General features: G+C 38.1%; 2 protein-coding genes across 3 annotated transcripts in view; both read left to right on the forward strand.

Moving 5' to 3' along the window:
• Nucleotides 1-10,049: 10,049 nt before the first annotated feature.
• LOC149848989 (uncharacterized) lies at nt 10,050-11,905 on the forward strand. 2 transcript variants are annotated; one of them, XM_089998323.1, is made up of 3 exons: nt 10,050-10,355; nt 10,996-11,675; nt 11,878-11,905. In XM_089998323.1, exon 2 carries the CDS (start codon nt 11,162-11,164, stop codon nt 11,648-11,650), a length of 489 nt encoding a protein of 162 aa, XP_089854449.1. In that variant the 5' UTR covers nt 10,050-10,355; nt 10,996-11,161; the 3' UTR covers nt 11,651-11,675; nt 11,878-11,905. The 2 variants fall into 2 exon arrangements, with proteins under 2 accessions (XP_089854449.1, XP_089854443.1); XM_089998317.1 differs by lacking the exon at nt 10,050-10,355 and adding an exon at nt 10,445-10,821 and having other exon boundaries at nt 10,996-11,905.
• Nucleotides 11,891-24,450, forward strand: part of LOC149848990 (uncharacterized) — an 81,170-nt gene continuing 68,610 nt past the window's right edge. The window contains exon 1 of the mRNA XM_089998332.1: nt 11,891-12,025. The gene's annotated coding sequence lies outside the window, so the exon portion shown is untranslated. The remainder of the gene's footprint in view (nt 12,026-24,450) is intronic.

Here is a 24,450-nt window from a genome sequence, read left to right on the forward strand (position 1 = left end):
GATGAAACAACATAGGGATACGACTCAGGAGAATACTAGGGAGAATCTATCGCTCCACGCCTAATTCCATCCTGACTATCCACTTCCACGACTAAGGGTCCAGTGATCGAAGATACATCCTCAATATCATCAGCGTTGCTCTTCCAGAGCTCATCCCTCAGCTTTGTCTGGCATTCTTCCTCAACATGCCCTCGGAGACTGCAATAGGGGCAATGAGACAATTCACGGGGACAAATTTGTCCCACGTGATCAACCAAACATATGGCACAAGGAGTTGCCAACATGTGCACACTACGTGTTAAGTGTTGCACAGCTCCACTCAAGGCCTCCTCGCCTCGAGTCAGGTTCTGGAGAGCTTCCAAAATCTTGCCATAACTCGGGTTCGTCGACATCTAACCCATACATAGAACCAAGCACGCAATACTAACTAAGAAGCAAGAAACAACGAAATAAATAAAGCTTAACCATACTTACAGTGCGATGGATGATGCACGATGAAGCTTGGACCACACTTAAAAACTTGGCTTTGATACCAAGCTCTGTGATGCCCCAAACCCCGACTTTGGAAAATCCTTAGAATTTTCTGTGAATTTTTTTTTTAAAAGTTTTACTAGAAAACAGCAGAAAACAAGGTATAAGGAAAACAGCAAAGCCGCGAGTCTGGACGGCCACAGGTGAGTGCAACAAGTAAACAATAGTGTAAATAAATAAAAGTACAACCACAAATGTAAAAAGGGTATACAACCCAACAGTTTAAAGTTTACAAAAAAGCAAGAGTATAAAAATGTCCAAAAATAGGGAATATATCCCAACAACACCCAAAAACCCAAAACCACAAGGGACAGGATCTGCAGCTTAAGTGTGGGTCCCCAAGCCTCCACTGTGTGTCGTCGCATCAACACTACACCTGTTTGTCACTTACATCTCCATAAAACGGGGTCAGGCCTCTTGCGAGATGGTGAAGAAACAACCATAATATATATATATATATATATATATATATATATATATATATATATATATATATATATATATATATATATATATATATATATATATATATATATATAACAATCTAACAGGAAGCAGAAACAAGGACTAACAAGTGTATGTGTCTGTGTCAGGTAAGTGCGTACGTGACAAGTGAAACAAGTAACGTAACTGAAGTAACTATAAAGCAAGTAACTCAAAGCAGTAACTGAACTGTAACAAGTGCTGAACAAGTAAGTAACTAAAGTAACAACTGAACAAGTAAGTAACTGAAGAGAGACTACTGAACAAATAAAGTAGCAACTACAGTAAGTCAGTGGTGATTGGTTAGTCTTTAAGTTCTTCTTGTTACTCCTTCGGGTATGTGAAGGAACCTCGCATTCTGTGAGACATGCACCCGGCGTCTGTTATTCAATTCTAGTGTGGTAACCGAGGATGCTACAGACCGAGTAAACCTCATGTGAGCAGCACATAGCTGGGAGAAAACTCTCGCATAGGCAAGGATTGCAATCCATACTACTGCAGTAGTGAGGTCCTAAAAAGGTAACCTCGACCTCCCTGACTCTGAGTGACTGGAGGCCAAAGGGCGCTACGACTCCTGTCAAAACACGTGTCGTAGTGACGATAAGTCACTCAGGGCTATACCATCCACCCTCTCCAAGGTGAACCATTTTGTGAATGGGGCGAAGCGGGTTTATCTTTCTTAGGCTCATTGTTTAGTCATACCTCTCAACGAGGATTTTGCCTCGTGGTCCCCACAGGGTACACAAAACGAGGACTTGGCATGCCCATCCACGTGCTCAGCCTCACGCGGCCAACAAGAGCACCTCGCTCGTGAAAGCGAATCACAACACCATATTATTTCTTTTCTAATTCAGGGTATAGTCACATGTGAGTCCACTCACAACAAAAGGGCCATTGCCCAGAGACTCCAACTGAGTCCAAAACACATCATATTCATTCATACCCTATGGTGTTCAAGTTTCAGTCTTTTCATTTCATGAAGTAAGTGCATCTTGTGCACTTACCAATGCCTCAAGTAATGTACCAGTCGAGGTACGCACTACTCAGTACCAGTGTCAGGATGTGCCACGTGCAAGGTGTAATAGTACCACATACTTTCTATCATTTGCACGATTATAAAGGACAGAGGCATTATATGATTTCATTTCTGAGAGACAAGTAAACGTGCAAGCAAATATACAGTTTCATGCATATGACATTTCATCAATTTTCATCACTCAAGAAGTTGTCTCTAAATCATTAACATTAGCATGTTGCATAACATGAAATTATTCTTGTAGTAACAATTCATGATTTGGCGTACTTAAGTGTTAAGATTAAATTTAACAATATTTTCATACGTATGGAAATTATATTCTCATTTCCAAGGTGGATCGTCGCTCTTGCAGGGAGAGACGCAATCGCGACACGAAAGACCATCATACATGATTTAATACACTTACGAGTTATGGTGGAAATCTGAGATATTCCCAACTTATGGGAATAACATTAACATTTCCACGATGTGAGTAATTTCCTTACGCAGTACGACACACATACGTGTCAAAGGAGAATTCTGGAAATATCCCATCTAATGGGTATTACATTAGCTTTCCACGGTTCGGGGTGCCGCACCTGCGGACCCAAAACGAACCATTTGACAAGACAAATGTAAAGTAACACTAAGTAACTCATACCTAGTTCGGAGTGTAAAATTATCTGAGGAAACACTTGGACGGGACACAAGAGTGTCGCATGTCCATTCGATCGCACTGAAACACTCAATTACGTGCATTAACATATATATATACGAAGCTTACAGTTATCAGCATATATATACACTTATACTGGTTCACTTAACGATGCCCAACCCTTTACATGTATATTCATATACGTATATACCCATTTTTCATATGAATATACCTATATATAAGGTTATCTAAAACTTGTGCATCCTGAGGCATGTGCACGCATGCCAAACACTCTAACCAAATCGTGAAAGGGTGCAGGGCAAGACAAAAACATGAATTTTGGACCTACTAAGGTTCAGCTAGAAGTAGGTTTGTGCTGGCCGTAAAAGGAAAAGGATTGACAGCCGATTGGTGGGGTTACGGGGCTGCAAAGGCGCTGGCAAAGGGGTCGCGGACCTGCTGCCATAGCGGGCCCACCTAAAAATGCAGGTCTGGTCCTCAGACCAGACTGTTGTGCGCACCCGGAGGATCTGGTCCGACTCATGGTTCAGACCAGGCTGCCGAAACGGCTCAGTTAGGACTGGGTCAAACTGCCAAAAGGGGGCTGCCACGGCTAACCTTACAACACTGGGTACTAATGGGGTTGGTCAGGGGGTCTGGTCCAAGTGACCGGACCACGTTGTCACCACGTACCCAGGTTTGAACATTTGGTTCAAACCTGGACCAAAAGGAGGGTGCCACACGTGGCCTGGGTGCCCAGCCCCACGCGGCTGGCACCCGGCCCCGACAATGGGCAAACCAAGGCTGGCACCATGTGCCACGCCCGAGCTGCCAACACCATCAGGTCTGAACGTTTAGTCCAGACCTGAATGCAAGGAGATTAGCCGAGAAGAAAAGGACCTGGGTGCTCAGCACCAAGTGGCTCCACCCGGCTCCAACAAAGGAGAAACTGGGCTGGCACCAAGTGCCAAGCCCGGGCTGGGTCTAGGCTCATAAACCAGCCGTCCCAAACGGGCTGTAGTATTGGTCTGAACCCATGGGTTCAGACCGGTACCTCAACCCAAACCCAGCTACAAAAGAAAACAAGAAGGACATTGGGTGCCTAAGGTTGGGCGCGGTCCATCCGCATGGCGCCCAACTCCAAATGTGGGGTAAGTAGGTTGGTTGATGGGTCTGGTCCACTAGACCAGACCGTGTGACTATCCACAGTCACGAGCTGGAGCCTAGGGCTCAAACCAGCTGCAACAAGGTGGGTTGGGCGCCTGTCATAGGTCGGCCCTATCCTGCCAACCATTTGGGTAACCCAAATGCGCCAACCACGAACCAAAAAAAAAAATAAGAAGCAACAAAAACAAGAAAAAGGGGAAACGATCGCCAGAGGGATCAGGGGCTTTCCCACATCTAATAGGGCCTGGTCACGTCGTGACCCAAGCCAAAAGCATGGCTCCAGCACCAGTCCCAACGTGTTGCGACTGGGTTGAACCCAATGCGCCAAGCGTTTCAAGGGGGGGTGTTGACGGCTGCAGCACACCAGCTGTGCTTGCATGCATTGCAAGAGGGTGCTAAAGGAGCTGGGTGTATGCTGGACGAGCCCAGCTCGGTCCAGTACACCCCAGCAAGGGTAACACGTTAAAAACCTAGCTATGACATCCATAGGCATACACGGCTGGAGCTAAAATAAATAAAAAAAATGTGAAGGGAAAGAAGCTGGAAAACGTCATTGTTAAACTAACAAAATATGCTTTAAAAGAAAATGGCATGCACAATGCAACCAAAGGCAAAAATATTTGGCAAAAGAAATGGAAAGAAACTCTTACACATGAACAAGGATAAACAAATGACAAAAAGAAAAACCATGGAAAGAAGCTAGCTTTGCTAAATCCGCCAAAGGAGCATGCACGCATAGGTGCATTCGCATCCTCGGCTTCACGATTTGTCGACATGAACAAAATGGAATGATTCTTCACCTTCAAAGCTGGAAATGGAGGTGGTAAGCAGCTACCTTCACGCCAAGGGTGGGACACTCCCACGGCTGGAGGAAGAAGAAAGTGAGAGAGGAGAGTGGGAGAGAGAATGAGAGAGAAGAGAGTGAGATTTTAGAAAAATCGCCCCTCTAATGGGGGGCTCGACTTTTTCTAAAGGGTTTTAAAGTAGGCTGAGCTGAGATGGAGGGTGGGAAAACACCCATCCAAGATGTAGGGCTGGGGTGGAACACGGTTTTCCACCGCTGCCCAGCCCTTCCATTCATTTTAGGGGATTCAAAATTGCTTTTTAGTATTTACAGGATTGCCATGGGGCTGCCACCCCATGCATCCAATGAGATGCATTCTAATCTAATGATGGCTCTTCCCTCTTGGGAAGAGCCCTTGGGATCTCTCTTGAGTCCCAAGGCAAGCACTCAAGTTCCACGCCAAACCCAAGAGGGAATGGCGCCCCTCTATGCCAAAACGTCATCTCCTTTCAAGCCATGACATGACATTATTAATTAGATTAATTAAAAAATTTCTTTTTAATAATTTGGGTAGGGCCAATCGTGGCCCTCCCTTTATGAGCTACTAAAATCTCTTATAATGATGCCACTAACCCAGCTGGTCAACGTGATCAGCTGGTTTCATGGCCATGGTCGTCCCAAGGCCCTCCTGAAAGCACGGATATGACCTTGGTCGACCTTGACCAATGAAAGAATAAACTGTCTATAATAGCAATTTTATTTTTAACTAAATTTCAAGTGTTTTTCCATGATGTGCAATAATTTTATTTTATATTATCAATGTAAATGATATTACAAAGTTACTCAAGCAAAGAAATCTTTGTTTCGAACGAATTAGGTCTTGTTTAGGCCCTCGCTAAATTTCTAAGTGATCTTCCATAATTCACATGCACTGACGAGGTTTTTTTGTCGTTCGGACCTCAAATTCGGGGTAAATCACCATAGACCTATTCCAAAATTGCCCTAAAAATTTTGGGGGTTAATTCGCTCTAGATTTCCCTCAATTGCCTTTTTACGTAAAATTACATGATTTAACCCGCATCTCAATGTAGACTAAATTACAAAAATTGCCAAAACCACAAAATTCCATCGATCTCAACACAATTTACGTAATGTTATCACAAAATAAACCATGGACCTTACAACTTTCCTCCTATATTTTATGTTTCTCATGTGCATTCATATAATTTCATGCAAGCATGGGGGAGTGTCACTAAGGACAGTGTCATTCAAGCATGGGGGAGGGTGTAGTTTGCACAACCAATTTTGCGCCCAATTTTTTTTGTCTACGTGCACATTGATGAAAACTTATAAAAAATAGGCTTTTAAGGAATGAGTTTGACCTTATATGAATGCTTTACATAATCTAATGTTTTTAGAGATTTTTTTTAAGCCCCACGAAAAACTTTTTCTGACATTGAACTAGAAAAACATGGTTATTTATGTGGATTTCAAAAAAATGATGATAGATGCATTTTAGAGTTTATTTTGAATCATAAGTATGAATATGCATAGTTTTATTTTTGAAAAACTAAGCAAATGAATGATATTGAAAATAAGAGCTCAAAAGTGAAAAAGCGCATATGTTTAGTTGTTTGATGTCTTTGTATTCCCTAGTAGCTGGGTTCAAACACAAGTTGAAGTGATTCTCACGTCGAAAAGGATGACAAAGGAAATCACTTCTTTGTCTAAGTTGATATATGTGGCCTATTCGGTTCAAGCAAGTAGAGCCTGAGGGGTGTTTACACCTGGTGCCCTAAAGCCATCTGGCTTGTAAGTCACCGGCCCAAAAGCTCGTTACATGAACTTTATAGAGAGCCTAAGAGATATTGACATTGCACATGACAAGAAGCAAGCTATACGTAAAACTATGAGAATTAAAGGTCTAGTGACTCGAGTAATTAAGTTTGAGGGATACTTTGTATCTCATGCCCTAAGGTCGTCTGGCCTGGGAGTCACTGACCCAAAGCTCTTTACATGAGTCACAAAAACTAAAATTTCAAAATAGTGCTTACCAAAAAGAAAAAAAATTTGAAAATCTGGAAAAAGAAAAAAAAGTCAAGAGCAAGAAAGAAAAAGTCCACTGCTTAGGAATAAGTATTGAAAAAACTTATGCAGAAAGCATATGAGTGAGAATAAGTAAATAATGACATGTATATATTTGATTTTCTGAGAATAAAGCATAAATGATTATGATTTTTAGAAAAACAAAAGAAAAAGTTTTTCTGTGGTGGCCTGTAAAAGGCTCTAATTATGTTTTGAAAATATAATGGCATGAAATAATTGTGAAAGCAAACTCCTTAACTGGCTAATGTTTTTTGAAGTTGAACCTTTATGCATACATGACAGAGATGTTTGTGGGTAGCATCACTGCAAACCCTCACAAGACCTTACTCGTCTACTGAGGTAACTCAGGGGTTTAAAGGGCTTATTGCATATGCTAAATGCAACCATGATTCCTGCGAAAGTGAGTTAGGCTTTTGTCTTGGTTAGTTTGTTATTTTTGCTTTTTTGATTCAGTTTGCTCGAGGACTAGCAAACGATAAGCATTAGAGAATTTGATCATGCATGTATTTTTCATTTTATTCATACTATTTTATGCATGATCCATTGAAAAATCGTATTAAAAAATCATTTTTATCATTAGTTTCAAGAAATCGCTTTAAAATAAAAGATATAAGAAAATTGCACATTTCAAAGCTTGTTGTGTGTTTTTCATTGTTTTGTTTAGTTTAGGATTTTTTCTAACTTGTAGTTTAATTAGATTAGGAGTAATTAATTAATTTTAGTTAGTTTAGAAGTTTTGCTTTTTGAAAAACATGTTTTCTAGAGAAGACTTGTTTTTGAAAACTATTCAAACTTCCATAGAAATCGTGTAAACCTAATAATTGTAATATAAATAGTATGTTTTTAACAAGATCAGACATTTTTGCCTCTGAGAAAAATGTTCCCCCTCTTCTGCTTCTCTCTCTTCTTTCTTCTCTCTTCCTACCGGTTCCTTTCTTGTTCTTCATTTCTTCTTTCTTGTCTTCTCTTCTTCTAAACCCTTTCATTGCCGACAATTTCGTTCTTTATTCGTCGAGGAGGCGTCTGTAGCTCGAGGAAAAGTCATCTTTCTTCTCAACCCATCCGTCGGAGGTAAATCGCACAGTTTGCTTCTTCTCCCCCTTTTTCTCTGTAGTTTCATAGATTTATGTTTTTGCATACCATAAATCATATCATTGCATGTAGTTTTGTTTGATCATTACATATTCATCATATTTAGATTAGATTAATTTAAATTCAACATCTGAAAATATAAAATATAAAAAGAATATATATATATATATATATATATATATATATATATATATATATATATATATATATATATATATATATATATATATATATATACATATATATTGCTTAATCTAGATTAGTTATTTTTCTTGATTGTGCATAGAATAACGTTAGTTTAGTCAAGTCGGTATATTTAACATAGCGTCTTATATTTTCTTGATTTTTAATTAAGTTTAGGTTAGATCTGAGTTAGAGTTAGGCCACATTACATTTTTTTTATTTGATATTTCCTAGATTACTTAAATAGTCTTTTTACTATTAGCCGATTTAGTTCTTGTATCATTTTTCTAAATGTTTCTAGATGGCGTTAAGTAAATCTTAGTTTCTTTGTTTAAATTTAATTCTACGTTAGTCATTTACTGTTCAATACATACCATTAAGTTTTCATTAAATATTAGATTAGCTTTTTCTTAGTTAGATTAATTATTAGATTAGAAAAAAAAAATCGGTAAAAATATAGTGTAGCATTTTTTTTTATTGTAATCAGCCACATAGCATAGCGTTGATTTATGTCATTTTTTTTAGTTAGACAGTAGTTTATTTAGTTCTAGTAGCTTTTAGTTTATTGCTTAGATTAGAATTAAAATAATTTTGGTAGTCGAGTTATGTCTTCTTTCAATTAGCATGTTGCCTCAAACTAGTATAGTTAATATTAATGCTTAAGTTGTAGGTTACTTTCAACTTTTAATTCATTTAGTCAATTGTAGCTTTATTTAATTCATGTCAGCCTATGTCAATTGATTTATGTTATTAGAATTTGGTTATCATTTTTTTGAAATATATCTAGCCGATCTTTGCTCGTTCTCCATTACCGTCTTAACATAGAAATAGATAGTCGGTTTTGCTTTTATTATGTCATTTGATCATTGAATAGTTTAGGTTAAATATTTATTTCAGGTTTTTTTTTATTTGTTAATTCTGAAAATTCGTACAGTATATAGTTTGTTAAAATTCATTTAGTTGTTTTTAGTTTTTGCCTTTTAGTCAGTTTGTTATTAGTTAGTTTTTTTATTATCTTTAATGTGTTACACTTTAGTTCGTGTTAGTTAGTTTATTTTGTTATTTTGTCTTTTAGTGTAGTGATTAGTTACATGTAGTTAGTTTATTTCATGTGAGCTTAATTTATATTTTTGTGATTTTTGGCTAAAACTAACATTAAATTTCTATGAGTTTTTGTGTTTTATTTTGTGTTTCGTCTTTTGATTATTGTAGAAAAGCGTTTAGACGTGCAGTGAGCCCTCAAAAGTACCTTCGAAGATCCCTCTAAGGTCCCTAAAAGGTTCCCTCAAAAAACCCTTAAGCCCACTCAGAATTCCTCAAAAAATAAAAAATTTATTGGTGAAGAAAAAGAAGAGAGATCACAACCACTGAAGGACAAAGAAGGGACAAGAAGCTCAAGCACGAAAGACCATTTTTTTTTTCTTTTTAACTTAGGCTATTATTTTATTTTATTTTATTTTATTCAATTCAATTCAATTTGGGTTTATAATAAGGCACTTTAATTTTATTTGTTTAAGCCCTCCGCAAGGACCACACTCTCATTTAGTTAATTAATTTTTTTTCAAGACAATAAAGAATAGCTTAATTTCTTTGGATTACAAAGTGTTTCTCTTATTCTCTGAGATTGGCCTGAACTCCACCACTCATGTGAGCTGATTTTTATTATTTGGTGCCTGATTTTCGTACTGTTTTTATTAAAAATATTATTTTAAAAATCTATTTTATAAAACTCACACCACCACTCTTAAAATAATGCTTTAACCGGCAAAGCACCCAAGGGATTTGAGCATGGACTTTCAGCTTGATAGAGGATCCGGCTGACCACATGAGTAATTCATGTGGTAGCACTGGTTCTGGTATTAGTGCACAAGGCCAAGAAACTGTTGTAGCTCTCTGGATCTCCTTGCTCCTATACGTATTCCGGGTCGGTTTCAGTTCTTATATGGTCCGTCCGGAATCCGTCCCCTTGCACGCCTATAAATAATGAAGGGAGACCGTTGAAGGATCCAGGTCACCACCAACTGGCAACCCGCTGTTTCAGGTCACCGTGCCCTTCCCGGCGGTCCGCTGGGTATAAAAGGCCCAACGCGCTGGGCCTCCGCGGCCGAGGCTCCCCCACACCGTCCTCCTTCACGGAAGGGAAGGGCCTCTCTCTCTCTCTCTCTCTCTCTCCGTGAGGTGAGGGCTAGGGTCTGCAGGATAAGCTCGGAAGCTTCCTTCATCCTTATCCCTTCCTCGTGGGGTCCTCTCTCGCTCGTTTCCTGCTTTTGCGATCGTCACCCGCAAGTGGAGAGATCCAAGAAGAAGAGATCGTCGCTCCGCGTCTCCATATCGAGGCGGTACGCTCGTTCTTTGTGTCGTTCCTTTATTCTTTGACGCGTTTCTTGCGTTTCGTTCCTTCTCGTTTGTTACGACGTTCAAGAATTCTCCCTCTGGTTTCTCTGCAAAAAAAAGGAATTATCCTTCTTGTTATCGTTTCTTCGTTTTAGGATCTGTAATTCGATCGTTATCTTGTTTTTCCTTGAAAAGAGACATCAGATTAGTGGTAAATTTGGGTTCTTTCCTGAATATTCTATTTCTGAAGGTTCTATGCCGCTTTTGTGCGTAATCCCCCTCTAATTTTGCGTTAGGGTTGGGTTTTCCAGTGGAATAATTTCTTCGGTCTTTCCTTTCGAAATTTCATTTTGACTATGGTTAAAATCAATCTCGTCGTTGTAGATTTTATGTTTTTCTTTTCAGGATTTCATGCCGTATTTCTCCATAATATCTCTCTAAACGACGTAGGTCCTTTGGACTTTTCTTGAGGTAATCTTTATTTAGATCTGGTTTTCGAGTTTCTTCTTTGAAAAATGCGTCAGAATCGTCAGATTAAGGGAAGAATGGGTTACGATTCGTGTATTGACTTTCTAGTGTTCCTTATGCTTTAATTTTCTTCAATCGCCCTCCTATTGACGTTCCTCTTTGGTATTTCTCTTGAAGAAATCTGCAGCGAGACGTTCGATCGGCTTGAAGCCCGTTTCTTTTCGTTGAAGATCGGTTTTGTTTGTTTTTTCTGCCGTAAGATTTGTGCCTTCTGATCGTTCCCGCTAAAGAAAGCATCTAGCTGCGGTTCCTTTACGGAAGGACGAGACCTTCCCTGGCCGAGATGGCTGCTGGGTCAGAGATTCCCGATTCGTCTCACCGGCTTGATGTGGACGAATCGGCCGATCTGCTCTATCAGCGTCGATGCGGCTGCTTCTGGTTCAGCTACTTCCCGTCGGAGCGGTCCTCTCGGAGCACGTCGTGCTTCCGCGGTGAATGGTGGGAGAGGGTGAAGACGGCAGCGACAGAGCCGCAGAACAGCCAGAGCTGGTGGGTCAAGGGCTGGAACGCACTGAAGCGGATGAGGGAGTGGTCGGAGATCGTCGCCGGGCCGAGGTGGAAGACGTTCATCAGGAGGTTCAATCGGAACGGGCGGCACCGCCTTGGGAGGTACCAGTACGACCCGCTCAGCTACGCTCTCAACTTCGACGACGGGGGACCCAACCAGGAGGCCGAATACGCCTACGGAGACTTCTCGGCACGTTTCGCCGTCCCTCTGCCCAAGTCGAGAGATTTCGCAAATGATGGGCCCTTGTTCACGACGAATCATTGACGAAGAAGAAAAAGGAGGAGAAATCGTAAGCTGAGGAATCCCTTTACCCCTCGATTTCTCCCTGTAAAATACGATACTTTTACTACAGTTTTTTTTCCAATAATTTCCTGTAATTCTTCCAATTTTTTGGGCTGTGTTTTCAGTAGACATCCATTCGTTCAGATTCTTCTCCAAACATGCTCTTTTATTCTGCTCGTTTATCTTTGGAGCCATGCTTTCCTTTTCAGGTGGGCTCAATTCAGAAGAGGCATGAAATATGTTTCCATATCTTGGAATTCTATTCTCATAATAGTGATTATGATAAGCATTTGGTATAACACAATTGGTATGGACGAGTGAAGTCTTTACCCCTCGTGCACTTTCAAGTACATGTTGGTAGGTATTTTTGATGGATTTGTCATGCCTCATTTACCATGTTTTGGATCGATTCATTTAGACATATTAAACTGTACTTTCAAATAAAATGGTTAGGCTGCACCTGTAAACGATGAATTGTCACATCCAAGCTGCAAGATGTGAAACATGAGTGTCCCAAAATAATTCCATGGTAAATTCATCCAAGCGGTCGATCTACTTGAAAAATGCACAAAGTGGATGAGATTTTTGTCACTGACGCGGTATGTGAAAAACTGCACGATTTTAAGAGATTCTTCTGCTTGGGGATATAATGGTATTATTACTGCTCTGGTTTGGTAAGAGCGGATCCTATTATCACCGTAATCAAGACCCAGTATCGACTCAAGTCGGATGGGAAATATCAAATGATCCAGCAAAATTATAATATCTACAGAGTAACCTTGTTTTTCTGGATTTGGCGTATGGGTATTTCCCTTTTAGATACATGGGTATGCTTGATCTTAATTTATGTTCAAACTGTTTTAGAAGTTTTCGTATTTTTCTCCTTAAAAATCGGTAAAATTTATTTTGCTGTCTTTCATGTGGGGCTGGGAACGGAGACCAGCAACTCATGTTCGTCCTGTAAAGAGCTCATTCAAACTCACGAAATAGACTCGTCCAGCCTTTGCATGAGCAAGTGTGCGGCTAGGCTTGGCTCATATGGGCTCATTGTAGAATCGATGTCCAAGGTGTAAATGAGATGGCACATTATTTAAAATCGATTAGAACTGGTAAGAATCAGGCGATCCGACCCTAAGTTCGTGGGCGTGGGCGGGGTCGTTCATTCAGTTTGTGGATGCATGATAGATAAAAACGGTTTCAAAGGGCCAGTGGTCCGAGGATGTGCCCATTTTGTTGGCTAGGAGTTAGATTCGTCTGTTTCTTTACGCTGCTGGTCACCCACGCAGCTAATGCTTTATTTTGGATTTATAACCAGAGGATACGCACCCGGCTAAGACCTAGTCACATTGGCTCAGCCTGCCATACCTAAGGTCGTTGCACCGGAAGTGTAAAACTCCGAGGCTACCCTCGTGTAAAACCTTGATTTTTTTTTTTGTAAAATACTATTTTAAGATTTTCGTTGAAAGCAAACACAGCGGAAGGCTTTACCTTTAAAATCCTTTTTTGAAACACAAATTTCAAACCAAGATCCAAAATCTCGAAAGACAATTTTGCACACTTATGCAAAACATAATAGTGATTCATTTCACAAAATGTTTATCATTATTTACATCCATATACAAAGTTCTCATAACATGAGAAAGAGTCTCAGGTCCACGTTCAAAAGTGATGCAGAGCATCCAGATGATCAGAGTTTCAAAGCTGAGTTGGATCCCAATGAAACTCCTCAGACCCCAGCATTGCTACCGAGGCAATCCACTCGCTTGCAGGACATCCCTTATCCAAGTGGATCCACAGCTTAGCCAATGCCCGTCACCATTTGCTTGGATATTTTGGATTCCATGGCATTCTGCCTGGAATCATATTTAGGACATTTTTGTCTTCAGACTTTATTTTATGTAATTTTTTATTTATTTTTAATTTTTAGGTATCGAATTCTATGGATCCGGATAGTTCTAGTGCCTTGTAGGATCTTTTTGTGGCACTAGAAGGTGTACAGGGTAATTAGATAGTTTTATTTTTATTTTTTATAATTTTGATGTTGGATCCAAAGTAATATGTGTGTAAAGATCTAGTTTGAGTATTGGATCTTATAACAAGATTCAATACCACCACCTGGATCCATATTGGTGCCCTAGAGCTGGACCAATATGGACTTAGGTCAATGATATTCAAGCTTTCCTTGACCAGCCCCATCAACTCATCCTCACTGGGCGTAATTGAGGTGCCACCCAACTGGTACAATTAATTCAAAAGTGTGTTGTGTTATTGGGCCAACTTGAGGTGCAATGAGTTGTGAGGCTTGTTTGAAAAAAGCTCCCTCATTGGCCTCAAGGGAGGCTGCCTCTCGCATGGCCAATGAGAATCCTTGCTCCTTTTGAGCCCCTTCAATCCCAGTAGAAAAATGGTGGAAGGGTCTTTTGCTACTTTTTGGTGAAGAAAATTTGAAATGATGATGAGAGATGGGAAGAGGTTATTTAAAGGGTGAACACAGTTCATGTATTTTGACTGTATCTCTCTAGACATGGGTCTAAATTGCATGATTTTTATCATACTAAAAAGCTAAGGTCCTGCTCTACGAGTTTTCTGTTTACCATTTGGCTTGATTCGGCTCGGTTAAGCCGCTAAAGTCCCTAACAAGTTGTCTACTTACGGCATCAAGGAAGAAGGTGATGCAAAGCCTTGTGCCTTTATGCATGTGAGGGTGTTGCTGGTCGTGTGATCAAGGTTTGGAAACCTTGGTACTGGTGTTTGAGACATGGGAGATATCAGGCTGATTGTGGTCTACCATTGAAGCCAAGCTTGTTTTTGTTTCGTAGCTGCAAAGGACATAAACAAACTCTACTCTTGTTTTTCTTGTGTTTAGCATTTTTTTGAGTTCCATTATCTTTATGCTATTCTATTATTGTTCGTGATGATTGTAATCTACAAGAAACTTGTTTATGATTGATTGAATGAATGTTCTGAGATTTTTATGTTATTGGATGTTCTCAAAGTTTGTTTTATAATCCTGCTCGTTGTGGGTTGCTTACACTCTGTTTCTATTGAGAAACGAGTTATCCTATTTTTGAGTTATCTAAGATGACTTTAGTAAATTGATCGTATCGGCCTGGATACTAATCGGATTCAGGTTTTCTTTAGCTTTCAGAAAATCTAAAACACCGATCTACAATCTTGTTGTTAATGCCTTTGCATGATTCAACCATCTGCATCCTTAAAAAACATTATGAAGTTTTGGACGGACAGAACTCTTTTGTACCTTGTCCAATACCGAACACTCCTGACAGTGTTCCATATTTGCTGGTTGTTTTCCTATCCTCTACATGAAATCGTGATTGGCTCAGTTCTTTGGAAAGTTAAGACGTGGGTCTATAACTTTCATGTTTAAGGTTTTTGGTGAATCATTCCTGAAGTGGCTCAAAAGTTTCGTTCTTTTTGAGTCTGCAAAAAATCCGTGAGTAAAAGAAATCCTATTATAGTTTCTTGAATAGGTTTTCGTATTTTCTGAACATCCTGATATTCTTTGCATGATCCATAAATCTGAAACCTGATCTGTTTAGATAACATCTTATTAGTTATTATTGTTATTTGGAGTTTTGCATGATTCGATCTCCTGAATGTTCAAAACTCAGCATTAATTTATTGCATGCTTGAAACCATATTCCTCATTTTACAACAGTTAGAACAAGCCATATCTAGACTTCAAAAATTCGTAGATACCCGTAGGAATAGCCGAAAAATTCAAACTTTGACTTTCTGGAAAGGTCTCGGTCTAACCTTGAAATCTTATGTTCAGAGTTTTCCGAAACTCTATCATCAGAGGGCTCAAAACCCCTCTCAAACAAACTGCCTACCGAGTTCAGCCAGACTGTCGAAGACCAGTCTTACTGGTCCAGTCCCACGTTCATGGATCGGGCAGATCAGATCTGATTCTTGTGCACTCAGATCTGTTAGAAAGGTGTGCGCGTCACACAACTTTCTCATTTTGACCACTTCTGTCAAATCAGAGTGTTTGGGTCCCAAATTTCTATTTTCCAGAGTCCTGTTTGGACTCACCTACATTTTGATAGCTTTCGTGCATGTCGAGATCCAATTGGATCTTAGATCATGAATCGGCTCCTGTGCCAAGTTTGCCATCAAGTCCATCGAGCTCAATGCTCCTCGCCGATTCATTCAACTAAGTCATTTCCTGGAAATTGATTCAAATAGTGGGATGAGATAAACTGCAGTCACAGTGTGATCCAACTACTCAACACTAGCGTTAATGAGTAGTGACACGAGATCAATTTAGTTTAAAAAGCTACGTAGCCAAAAATCCATTTTCCAAACAGGAATGTTGATCCTAAACTCATTAGGCATCGAACTTCAAGAGAACTCACACTATGAAAAAGATTCAAGAGGAGTCAACACTGCTGAACTAAGGGTTGACCCTCAACTGAACTAATTGAATATAAAAGAGAAAAGAAGAGACAACTCTGCATTCCCATGAGTCGACTCTCAAATCCAGACATAATATCTATGACTTAAAGAGGAGTCAACTCTCAACTCAACAAAATCATTGATAAACAATTAAGGAGTTGACTCACACAATACATGGGTTGACTCTCAACTTTAGAACATAACACTCAACATAAACCAAGAGGAGTCTACCTACCCAACTTAGGTGTCGAGAACAGAACATCAAATCTAAATGAAAATGACTCAACTCACCCAACATTGGGGTCAACTTTCAGATTAGAACATAATACCAAGCATAAACCAAAGAAAATTGACCTACCTAACTCAAGGGTCGACTCTCAAAGCATAACATAATGCTAAAACCAAAGAGAAGTTGACTCTCCCAACTCAAGAGTCAACCCTTAGAACATAACATAATATATATCATAGAAGATGAGTCGATACTAATATCCAAAATTATAAGAGGAGTCGACTCTCAACTCAACAAAATCATTCATTATACACAAATAAGGAGTCGACTCTGAAACATCCGGGAGTCGACCCTCAAAGAATGACATAATATACACAAGAGAGGAGTTAACTCTATATTCTCAGGAGTCGACTCTTTATGCAAAACATAACACCAATATAAGCCAAAAGAAGTCAACTCGCCCAACTCAGGGTTTGACCCTCAGGTGCGCCATGCGCTGAATACACAGATTCATGTCAAGTCTAACTACATGCATGAATATTTTATTCATCTTTTTATTTAGTTGGTTTTGCATTACATGATATGTTCATACACAATTTTGTTATGATCCTGTTTACACCAAAGAGGCAACACCTCCTTCAAAACTGTGGGCATCTTTGGCCCATCCAAGGGTGTTCATTTATACATTTGCTTATGTCTTTTAACCCTTGGAGGACATCGAGACACTTGCACTAGAGTCTGAGATCCTTCTTCAAGGCATCCCTCTCTCTCAGACCCAGAGTTCGAGACCTTATTCATCCCCTGAAGTCAACGTAGTGCATTACTATGCATGTTGCAGCAACTCCACCTCTACCTCAAGTATCAGAGTCTAGTGTCCCCTAAGCCCCGAGGTATGAAACAGATCCCTTAGATCCATATGACAGGAGCATAGCTTAACTATCCTAGAAACTTTTCACGAGGTTAGTGCAGGCTTATTCACATATGACAAGCTAGCTTAAGCCATAAGAAAACCGAGCGAACATATGTTACTCTTAGTGACTACATATATTGTATCTTGTTTTTAATTAAGTTCTTATGCATTACACAAAACCTCATAATGTATTTTCTTGATACCCTGTGTCAACTCTGAGAAGCTGACTAAAGACGTAAGAAAACTAGGCGAGAATAACATATCTAACAAGTTGATTGAAGTTGCAAGAAAACCAAACAAGTATAATACATCTAATAAGTTTGCTCAAACCATAAGAAAACCAAGTGAGCATAATACATCTAATAAGTTGGCTTAACCATAAAAAAACTAGGTGAGCATAATACATCTGATAAGCTGACTGAAACTGTAAGAAAACTCAGTGAGCATAACACATCTGATGGCTGACTAAATTTCAAAAAAACACGATGCACATAACATATCTAACAAGATAGCTCACTAATATCTAATGCTACAAACCAATCGTCATAGGCTCACAACTAGAGTATAACATGCATCATTTCATCATACCCTCGTGGTTAAGACAACCTGAGTCAATGCTTCATCTATCGTACCATCACGATACCAGTATCTTGGCCAAGATACAACTACCACCACAAAAATGACATATAGCCAATAGAACAAGTGTACCCCTTAGGTACTGGCACCCAAGGCTAAGGCCCATTGTACCCCTTTGGTACGAGATACAAGGACCAAGCATCCAAAGTCCACATACACACAAGTACATACAACAAACACCATATAGTAGCATGTCGGTACTTGGGTTTGGGTCAAGACTCGGCACACACAACAGTCAACATGAAGGCCAACTCAAGATACATGCTCAGTACCACAGATCAACATCCAAACATGTTCTTGTAACAAGATACCTCTAAGGTCATTACCCTAGGATTCCAACTGTACATATACATACCCTTTCAGTTACCTTAAAATTGCTAGTTTGGAAATGCCCATAACTAGAATCTGCAGGATTCCATATCTCAAATGCATCATACACCATGCAATATGCATCAATGCACTAAATAAGTTCCTCTTGGACAACCCACACTCACATAAGTGCCTCACTGTACAAAAGTGGCTCAAGAAAAAACACTAAATACAAGTAATGCAACTCATACACAACAAATTTTAGGCTAATACATCGAACCCTCAACCTAATAGCCCATACTCAGAGTCAAAATTCCAAAAAAAACATATTCACATGTATCAAGAGTCAACTCTTATATTCAGGGGTCATGAAATTATGAAAAGCTCAAACTAAAACATGATTAAGCAAGTTCATTGCATACGATAAGTTTCTTAACAAAAATCATGTATGATACACACATTAAACACTTTCACATGCCAAGATTTCACTTAATCTAGCATGTTTTTCAAACAAACATCATCTACATGCCCTAGATTTTCATGGAGCAAGAAGATCACACCTTGAAATCATTGAAACAACAAAAAATTCATCAAAGACAGTTCCTCACATGCGAGGAATCAAACACCCATGAGAGCTCCCAACACCGATTTTATGGTGTGCAGCCCCTCCTTCTCCACTACAACGTAATGGGTGTAAGGGAATGGGGGCTAAAGTAGAGGGAATAAGAGTATGGAAAAATGTTTATTCATTATGGGACAAGAGAGATTAAATAGTTTTTAACTCAAAACTATTTAATCAAACTACAACCTAAATACATGTCAACACTAAATAAAATGTTGGGGGCTGAGTTGTACATTTTAATGACAGCTGCCCATACCAAATGAATAGAATGCCGTTTGTAACTTTTTTATAACCGTTTTGCCTCTTTTGTTAACTTATTTACATGAATGTCATTACCTACAAAACCTATATCCTTCAAGCAAATACCTTTCATATCCCTTGATAATTTAATCCTCCATCTTTATTGAAAATTTTGGTCCTAATCCCTCATCCAAAAATTATGGTTCTACGCTTGGATGCAATCAGATCCGATCCAAACCTGATTTTGACCATTTTAGTGTCCAAAACTCATGAACTCTAATATACAACCATATACTTTATGAATTATGCATAAAATTCATTTTAATAGATTAAAACATGAAAAAATATCGAGTTACAAAAGGTCGAGATGTTACACCTTGGGCCTATACCACACATTGGCTTGCACACATAGGTGATGCCCATGGGAATTGAACCTTGACTATCCGTGTAGCAGCCAACACCCCACCCCACTATGCCAAGCCCCCACCCAATACGCCAACCCCTTTTGGGTCCACACAGCTAATGCTAGGTAACCCTAAAATTGAATCTATTTAATTATTTACTTTATTATATTTATTTTAAATGATCATTTTTAATTTTGCATCTACAAATTTTTATAAATTAAAACAAAACAAAAGCTACACAATAAAAAAGCGAGACAATGCATGCTAAAATAAATAATTGTGTGAAGCACTTTAACAAAATAAATATTTATGTGAGGCAATTTGGCAAGAGAATGTATTAATTGTATGAAATTATTTAACAAAATAAATATTTTTTTTACAAGGAAAGTTGGGGTTAGTAAGACCCCTACCAGTTACACATTATACCACTGGCATTCGAACTTACAATATCCAAACACAAGGTGATGTGCACTAATTGCTCCTTTCACGCAAGTAGTGGTGGCTAAGAGAACGTGGGTCAGGCTAGATGGGCTTGAGCTATTTATTATTTAGTAATAATATAAAATTTTTTAAAATTAACTATTACATAATAACTTAGTAACTATTTCTATTTACTTAATTAGTTACATTAATTTTATAAAAACTAAAAAAATAATTAATTCGACGGATGAAAAGTTGGAAACTTGTTAATTATTATTCTATATAAAAGGATTTGGGTCAGGCTAGGCTGGACCGACTTGCTTCACATTGGCTCGTTGGGTTCATGGCCATGGGCTGCTCTTCAAACCCAAGCCCATTAAGAAATGGGCCAAAACCTATCTCATTAGTAAACGGGTCATGCCCTCTCCTGGATAGGCCACTAGTGATTCAAGCTCTAAACAGGCTCGAGTCGGGCCAGCCCGATGCCCACCCCTACACACAAGCAAAGTTGTCAGTACACACAAGTATAGACAACAAACACCACATAGTACCATTCCAGTATTTGGGTTTAGGTCAATACGTGGCACAAACAACGAGCGTCAACATGAAGGCCAACTCAAGATACCTACTCGGTACCATGGATCAACATTCAAACAAGTTCTTGTAACGAGATACCTCTAGGGACATTACCCTAAGATTCTAGCTGTATATATACATACCCTTTAACTTACCTTGAAATTGCTAGTTTGAAAATGCCTATAACTAAAATGTGTGGGATTTCATATCCCAAATGCATCGCACAACTTGCAATATGCATCAATACACTAAATGGGTTCTCTTGGACAACCCACACTCACATAAGTGTCTCACTGTACAAAAGTAGCTCCAAAAAATACTAAATACAGGTACTGCAGCTCATACACAACAAAATTTAGGCTAATATATCGAAACCCTAGCCTAACAGCCTGATGCAACTTTTTTAATAAAGCATTTTAAAAATATATTTTCAATAAAAACGTGTGCAAACCATGCATCAAATCATAAAAACTGGTTTGCACGAGTGGTGGAGTCTAGGTCGAACTCAGGGAACGAAAAATACTTTGTATTCAAGCATATAACTAAACTACGCTTTATTGCCAAAAAGAAAAATTAATTAATTGAGTAAATAAGGAAGTGAGTGCAACCTTCTGTGGAGGACTTTAAATAATAATATAATGGCCTTATTACAAACCCAATTAAATGAATAAAATAAAGGACAAATCTTTAGTGCTTCGAGTCTTTTGGTCCCCTTGATCCTTGTGCTTCCTTCTTTGTTCACTTTTGTATGGTTTGATAAATGGCTTTCTGAGGGCTTCCTAAGGGGCTCTTTTGAGGGCCTAAAGGGACTTTTGAGGGGACTTTTTAGGGACCTCCGAGGGCTCTTTGAGGGTATGAAAATGGGCCTCTCGCACGTCTGATTGTTCCCTTGCACAAAACAAAGACACTATACATAGTAGCATGAATAGAACTAAAACAAATCTAAGCTTAAAAACAGTAAAAACAAGATTAAACTAACTTCTAACAAACCACTACAAGACGGAATAACATAACAAACTATTAAAGAAAAGAACTAACTAATCATGAAATAACTAAAAAAACGCTAATGTTGAATGCCTAATGAAATAAATAAACAAGACAATCATGGCTAATAAACTACTAAAACAAATAAAAGCTAATGAAGTTAACGTCTATTGCTGAATGAACGTCTAATGCAATACATGGCTTACGTTAAATAACTAACACAACTAATAACTAATACTAATCAGCTAATGCAATAACTAAAGGATAAACTAAACTAATGAAATCAACGATGAATGAAATAAGATAACCTATGTAATCTACAACTAATGCAACAAACAACTTAAGTAATTAAACTAATGTAATGGACGTCTGCTGCAAGCAAAACATGAATTGACAAAACCGGAGATATGTAATCACTACAGCTGACGAACAACAATAGCAAAACAAAAAAACTAATCAAGTAAAATCTAATGCAACATGGGTTCCGAACAACATCAAACACGTGATAAAAAAAAACATGCTGGAACAGAATAAACAAGACCGACTAATAACAACAAGAACTCAAAATGTTGTATGCAAAACCAAACCAACTGAATAAAAAAAACACAGAGGCTGAATAAAAATATTGAAATGCAAAGATTAAATACCGACTGAGAAAAAAAATTGATAAAACGCAGATTCAATATGGTGAAATCTAACTATACGAACTAGAATACTCATTGAAACTACACTAGACTAAACTATATATATATATATATATATATATATATATTCACTTTATATTTTCAGATGCTAAATTTAATCTAATCTAAGCTAAATATGTAGAATATGTGATGATCAAATAAGACTACATGCAATGCTAAGCTTTATGATATGTAAAAACTAAAAAAACTATGGTGAAACAAGGGAGAAGAAGATGGTTTTTACCTGTTGTACCCAAACAAACTTCAGCTCTCTCTCTCCGACAGAGAGAATGCGAGGAACCGATGATGATGGGGTTTAGAAGACAAATTGAGTAGCAAAATAAGCAAGAAAGGAAGAAGGTAGGCAACCGATCGATCAAAAAATGGGAAGAATGGAAGAACGGGAGGCAGAGAATAGAGAGAGAGGGGCGCAGGATCCAAGGCTGGCAAAAGCATTTTTTCTCAGCTAAAAAACAACTATTTATATTAATACTATAGGTCAAAACACAAGTTTTCAAAGAAGATCCAAAATATTTTCACAACTTTGAAAGAGGGTCTTCCTCAAAAATATATATTTCAAAAGAGGTTTTTCCTAAAATGAATTAAAAATAATTAATTAAGTCCTGATCTAACTAAACTATGAATTAGAAAAATTCTAACTAATAAAAATACTAAAAAATGCAGGGTAAACTCTGAAATTGTGATTTGTCTCAAATTTTCTATCTCGAAGCGAATTCTAGAAAACAATGATAAAGATGGGGTTTTAATGAGATTTTATCATAGATCATGCATAAATATAGATGAATAAAATGTAAAATGTTATGCATGATCAAATTCTCCCTTGCTTATCATTTGCTAGTCCTCGAGCAAGCTGAAGCAAAAAGCAAAAATACGAAACTAATCAAAACAAAAGTCTAACTCATTTTCGTAGGAATCACAGTTGCATTTAGCATATACAACAAACCCTTTAAACCCTTGGGTTACCCCAGTAGACGAGTAAGGTCTCGTGAGGGTTTGCAGTGATGCTACCCACAAACATCTTTGTCATGTATGCATAAAAATTTAACTTCAAAAAGCATTAGGCATTTGAGAAGTTTGTTTTCACAAATATTTTATGCCATTATATTTTCAAAACATAATTAGAGTCTTTTACCAACCACCAAAAAATAAAACATTTTCTTTCACTTTTCTAAATATCATAATCATTTATGTTTTATTGTTAGAAAATCAAATATGTGTATGTCATTATTTACTAATCATCACTCATATGTTTTCTGCACAGGTTTTCTCAATGTTTTCTTCTAAGTAGTGAACTTTTTCTTTTATACTCTTTTCTTTTTCTTTTTCTTTTTCTTTTTTTTGATTTTCAAATTTTTTACACTTTTTCTTTCTTTCTTTTGTTAAGCATTATATCCAATTTTTAGTTTTCGTGACTCGTGTAACAAGCTTTGGGTTAATGACTCCTAGGCCAGACAACCTTAGGGCACCAGATATAAAGTATCCCTGAGACTTAATCGCTCAAGTCACAAGACCTTTGGTTTTCATAGTTTTACGTATAGTCTGCTTCTTTGTCATGTACAATGTCAACATCTATTAGGCTCTTTATAAAGTCCATGTAACAGGCTTTCAGGCTGGTGGCTCTCAAACCAGATGGTTTTAGGGCACCAAGTGTAAACGCCCCTCAAGCTCTACTTGCTAGAATAAAATAGGCCACAAATATTAACTTAGACATAGAAGTGACTTCCTTTATTATCTTTTTCAACATGGAACTCAAATACTTCAACTTGTGTCTGAGCCTAGTTAACGGGGAATACAAAGATATCAAACAACTAAACGTATGCACTTTTCACTTTTTGAGCTAATGAATGCAATGTGGTTCATTTGCTTAGTTTTTCAAAAATAAAATTATGCATATTCATACTTATGATTCAAAATAAACTCTAACATGTATCTATAATCAATTCTTTAAAATACATATAAATAACCACATTTTCTATATCAGTGTCAAAAAAAAATCATGGGGCTTAAAAATTCTCTAAAAATATTAGATTTTGCAAATCATTCATATAAGATCAAACTCATTCCTTAAAAGCCCAATTTTTATGAGTTGTCATCAAAAGTGCAAGTACAAAGACAAAAAAAAATTGGGTGTACAAACTACACCCACCCCCATGCTTGAATGACACTATCCTCAATGGCACTCCCCCATGCTTGTATGAAAATGAGTGAATGCATGTGAGAAAAATAAATGAGAGAGGAGTAGAAGTCACCAGATCCACACCGTGGAACCTTACCTAATATGGCATGTGAATGGATCTGCATAGGTTCCACCTATCTACCTGTTATGCAA

This window comes from Nuphar pumila, chromosome 1, assembly GCF_984573655.1.
Source record: "Nuphar pumila chromosome 1, dmNupPumi1.hap1.1, whole genome shotgun sequence".
NCBI lineage: Eukaryota > Viridiplantae > Streptophyta > Magnoliopsida > Nymphaeales > Nymphaeaceae > Nuphar > Nuphar pumila.

Excerpts from the sequence above, each read along its gene's own strand:
- LOC149848989 (XM_089998323.1), top strand. The coding sequence starts at position 11,162 with ATGGCTGCTGGGTCAGAGATTCCCGATTCGTCTCACCGGCTTGATGTG.